Source organism: Austrofundulus limnaeus, unplaced genomic scaffold (assembly GCF_001266775.1).
Source record: "Austrofundulus limnaeus strain Quisiro unplaced genomic scaffold, Austrofundulus_limnaeus-1.0 Scaffold532, whole genome shotgun sequence".
NCBI lineage: Eukaryota > Metazoa > Chordata > Actinopteri > Cyprinodontiformes > Rivulidae > Austrofundulus > Austrofundulus limnaeus.
In genome coordinates, this window is record NW_013952934.1 from 45,336 (window position 1) to 50,263 (window position 4,928).

The window sequence follows — 4,928 nt, forward strand, 5'->3', positions numbered from 1 at the left end:
AGTGAGTACAGAGGCTCTTACAMGATGTTCCAGCTTCATAATATCACTCAGTCACACTCTCATACAGAAATGTCAATGCTAAGCTACGTTTTGTAAAGAAATTATAATTATAAATGCTCTGTGGACTGAGCTTCATGGGAGGAGCTTTGAGMAAATAGGTGGTGCTTTGTACCAGCAATTGTTTAGGCAGATTCAGGAGATTCAAGGATTTCTCAAACATRGATGAATGAGTCAAAGCAATATGTTTTTGATGAGGGAATGACATTATAACATGTTATAATGCTTAAAAAAGTTGATGTTGCATAATAACACCCCATCCCTTTAAAGCCACCAGATAATCATTGGTATGTGCTGTAGAAAACTTTCTTCAGTGTTGCAAATTAATTTTGATTGTCTTCTTCATTCTGTAAAMCAGTCGTATCACAAGTTAGTTTTTCCCCACTGCAGACATCTGAGAAATAAATCTGCTACAGTTGAGTTTATTGAGTCAATAAAATGAGCTTAACCCCAACAGTTGTGCCTGAAATTCCTTTAAAGCCGTTTGACTTTTTTTTATTTTATGTAAGGGTGCTTATTTTATGCTAAAGGTAAGAACCCTTCAGAAGAAACAGCCCCATCTGGAAACGTTTAAAGGCAGAAAACTGACTGTTTTTGCCCACCAGTGGACCAAAGACTGTTATGAAGTTAAATTATACTTGTTAAACATCTGAAACATAAATGTCACAAAAAATCACAGTTCCTGCGAGGGGAGGGGAAACAATGTTAACAAGCCTTTAAATTCTTTTGCACAGTTAATACAGTGTTGTCGTTCGTTGTGCAGTGATTAAACTGATTAACTCTGTCAACGCTGATGTTGCATGCAGGCAAAGAATGGAACTGCTTAATGTGCCAAGAAATCCCAACAACAAATAAAACTTAAAGTTTATCTCATGCACAAAGATCCTGTTTCATTTTACATGAATTCTGACTAAGCTTTTCTTTTTTGAATTTTTCCCATCTGGAGCCTGTGAACTGCAAAGATTCACAAAACAATTTTGGTTTTAAAGCTGATTACACAAAGGCTGAAGACCTTAATTTAGTTTGACATTTGAAAAAAAAAGTAAGATATGACATGATGAACAAGACATCACAGTAACAAACTTTGTGGTAACTACTCATCTGGAATTTTGGGGAAAAAAATTCAAATTTAGAAAATGATAAAATTTGATGAGCAACATAGACAGTAATCTTATCAGACCCTGTCGGAACTGCTTTTTATCTCAATAATGCAACAAAAAAAAAAGGAAAATGTATCCAGCATGGCCTTGATTGTGTGAACTGTATTATGAAAGACAGCTGCAGAGCCTGCTGTGAAGGGCACTGAGTTCTCCATCCCTCCACAAACTCTCTGTCCCGATCTGTGATCAGAAATACCCACATCTGCTCACTGTGAAGCCTTTTTTTAAAGTTCCAAAATTAAAAATGTAACCATTTTGCACATGAGGGGAGTGCGGGGAACATATTCATGCAACGGGCTGGAAATGTTTTCGAAATACTTGCGGTTTTTCACAGATCATGTGAGTAAACGGTTTATCTTAAAGATAGTAAAACAAACATGACTGTTTCTGCTGAGTGTCCTATAAAGGCATGTTTGCCTCTACAGTGTGTGTCAAAATAGTCCAGCAGGAGACTTAATGCTACTTAGCAACATTTAGAGTACAGTCATGCGGACTTCTTTGCAGCATTTATAAGTGCGGAATGCTGTTTAGAGAAAATACCACATTAGTGCTATTAGGGCTGGATGCCTACAGTAGATTGGGTGCTCTAAAGCTTTAGATTATTCAAACCAGTGAGAAAAAGGGTCAGCTAGATTTTAGGAGCTTTTCAATTCATGGTAGAAGTTTCTGTTCCTGAAAGTGGGGGGTTTAATACTCTCAYAGGACCTGAAATGGAAATTTTTCATTTCTGACTCCGTCCCACAGAGGGACCAGTTCACTGTACCCCACAGAGAGTTTGACCCTAGAACTCTGGCACTGAGCTGAGGACTTAAAGAGGAACACCACGTCTTGCACTCTGAGGAGCAGAGGAGGTGTTTTTTTTTTAAATTCAGGAATTAAAAAATATATTTTTTAATATAATGGGAGACTATGATGAGGAAACTGCTTTTCTCGGACAAATGGGTCCTTACTTTTGGACCACTTTCTTCCTATTAAATACAGTTTTTGTGTCAACTGGATTCAATGGACTTTACATCATTTTTGCTGGAGCAGCTCCGAAACACCACTGTCTTGTTCCAGACGTCAACCTGACTGAGGAGTGGAGAAGTGCCATCATCCCCTTCACAACAACAGTGGGGGGTGAGCACCTTCAGAGCCAGTGCAGCAGATATAGGCTGGATGTGGTTAAAAATCTCTCTGATCAGGGATATATTCCTGGACGGGATGTTAACCTCACTGATTTGCAGCAGGAAGGATGTTTAGATGGATGGAACTACAGCAAAGACATCTACCAGTACACTATAGTCACTGAGGTCAGTATGAGAATGTAGGTTTTTAAAAATTTGAGTGATTTTTTAAACTAAATTTCACATCTTTCACAGTGGGACCTTGTTTGTGACAACAAATGGAAAGTTCCATTTGCATCCTCAACTCTTTTTGTGGGATACCTTCTTGGTTCCCTAATCTCAGGGCAACTATCTGACAGGTATTTCACATTAATTACCATTTAAAATGTGAATAAAATTACTCGAATTCCCTTTTCATAGATCTTTTATTCTATCTAACAAATGAGAAAAGTTATAATCTGTTGGAGGTCGTTGCTTTTGGAAAATGGATTTTTGATTTAGCTCATTAAAGTTGAATCCACGATATTTTATTCAGTGGATGTTTTAGATCAGATTATAATTAAAGCAACAGCGCCATCTCATGTTGAACTGGGTGTTTGATTGGGAAATTAGCATGAATGTCATCACATTGGTGCTCAGTAAGAGAGTTTTTCCTTGAAAAAAAGCCACATGTTGCAATTTTTATTTCTGTTATTCAAAATAAATAGTTCTTCTTATGTCTTATACTCTGCATCTGTTTCTCACTGTTAAAGGTAAGCTTGTTTGTTTCCTTCAGGTTTGGAAGGAAGAAGGTTGTTTTCATTTCTCTGGCAGCCCAGTCCCTCTCTGTTCTCCTTCAGTCGTTCTCTCAGTCATGGAGGATGTTCTGCATCATGTTCCTCTTTGTTGGAGCCTCTCAGATATCCATCTACATTTCTGCATTTGTTTTAGGTAAACACATCATTCACCCAGTATTATTCCAACATTAAATGAACAGTCAWATGAGGATACAGAAAAGTTTGATGTGCAGACAAAGTTTTTATCACCTGCCACCAAAGGTGAAATATCACAAGGATAATTTTTTTAATGTGTTGTGTTGCTGTAATTTAATATTTGTGGTTTTGTCTTTGGAAGGTACGGAGTTGTTGAGTAAAACCATGCGAGTTCTCTTCACGACTCTCGGGGCCTTCCTGTTTTACTGCRTCGGGTACATGACTCTTCCCTGGATCGCGTACGGCATCAGAGAATGGAGAACGCTGCTCGCTGTTCTGTCAGCGACTTCTATTGTGTACATCCCACTGTGGTGGTAYGTTTGCCACTGATTTCTCAGCTAATATTCAGTGAAYACMTGAACATGCAAATGAAAAAAAGAAGGAAATAAACACTGATCTTGCAGGTTCATCCCAGAGTCGCCTCGGTGGCTGATCACTCAGGGAAGAGCAGCAGAGGCGGAGCTCATCCTTCGGGCTGCTGCGAATAAAAATAAGGTGCAGGCACCACCGGTGATCTTYAAAGAATCTGAGGTGAGACTTGTGTTACTTGTTCCAAGCATGAAACTTAAAAACACCATTAAGGTCTTTTCATTTTTACTTTTCAGAAAGAAAGAAAAAAATATTGCATCTGGAGTGGTTTTAGGCACCAGGCATGAAATGAACTATAGATGCACTTTCTGAGATGTTTGTTTCTTTAAAACAAGTAAACCTTAACTTGAACTCCTCTGCTCGGAGCAGAGAGACTCACCCCCAACCCACCTTTTCTCCTCACCAACCCACCACCTGGGTCAAGGTTAGGTTTAATGTTAGCCAGGTGGAATGTGTGGGCGGGGCGCTGGGTGTGCTGATTCTTGGCACTGAATGGWACTTGTATAAAGAATCCGATATACCAAGCTGTTACCTGCACATACTTAAGATGTTCATTTTTAAAACTGGAAAATGCAACCAGATAAATATTATTGCTTTGGTTTCAGATTGAGGAGATGTCTCCCGGCAGGAAGTACACCATGATAGATATTCTGAAATCCAATAATCTCAGATGTATCACACTGATGTGTCTCCTTCTGTGGTGAGTCGTTGTGAACAATAAAATAAAAACATCTGATGATTGTTTAAAAAAAATTAATTAACCCAAATAACAAGATGTTTTTGGAACAAAAATAAAACAGCTTCTGTAAATTTACTAGATAATCAAGAACCAGTTGTGTTGTTCATCACAATGCTCCTCRTGTCTTTTCAGGATGGCAATAAACATCGGGTACTTTGGTTTGTCCCTGAACACTTCCAACCTGAGTGGCAACCCTTTCATGAATTGTTTTTTATCAGCTATTTCTGAAGTKCCTGCCTATGTTGTTTCTACCTGTCTGCTGAGAAAATGCCCGAGAAGAATACTTCTGTCGATCTTCCTCATAATCGGAGGAGGAGTTCTTCTGCTCATCCAGTTCATCCCAAACAGTAACACTTCTTTTACATTTTTTCAATTGTCTCTCTGTTCTGCATTAGCATTTATTTCCCCCAGCATACATTTAATTTGGTTTTAGTCTGGTATTTTCATAGAATCATGAAAATGTCTTTTGTCTGTCTGTCTGTCTGTCTGTCTGTCTGTCTGTCTGTCTGTCTGTCTGTCTGTCTGT

At 38.6% G+C, this 4,928-nt stretch overlaps 1 protein-coding gene across 1 annotated transcript in view; it reads left to right on the plus strand.

The window, feature by feature from the left end:
• Positions 1–1,642: 1,642 nt before the first annotated feature.
• The window catches only part of LOC106530542 (solute carrier family 22 member 4), a gene marked incomplete in the record, with an annotated part of 6,548 nt that continues 3,262 nt past the window's right edge, over positions 1,643–4,928 (plus strand). The window contains 7 exon segments of the mRNA XM_014026181.1: positions 1,643–2,509; positions 2,579–2,682; positions 3,099–3,253; positions 3,437–3,608; positions 3,699–3,825; positions 4,269–4,363; positions 4,535–4,749. Of these exon segments, the coding sequence (XP_013881635.1) occupies positions 2,117–2,509; positions 2,579–2,682; positions 3,099–3,253; positions 3,437–3,608; positions 3,699–3,825; positions 4,269–4,363; positions 4,535–4,749 (1,261 nt within the window).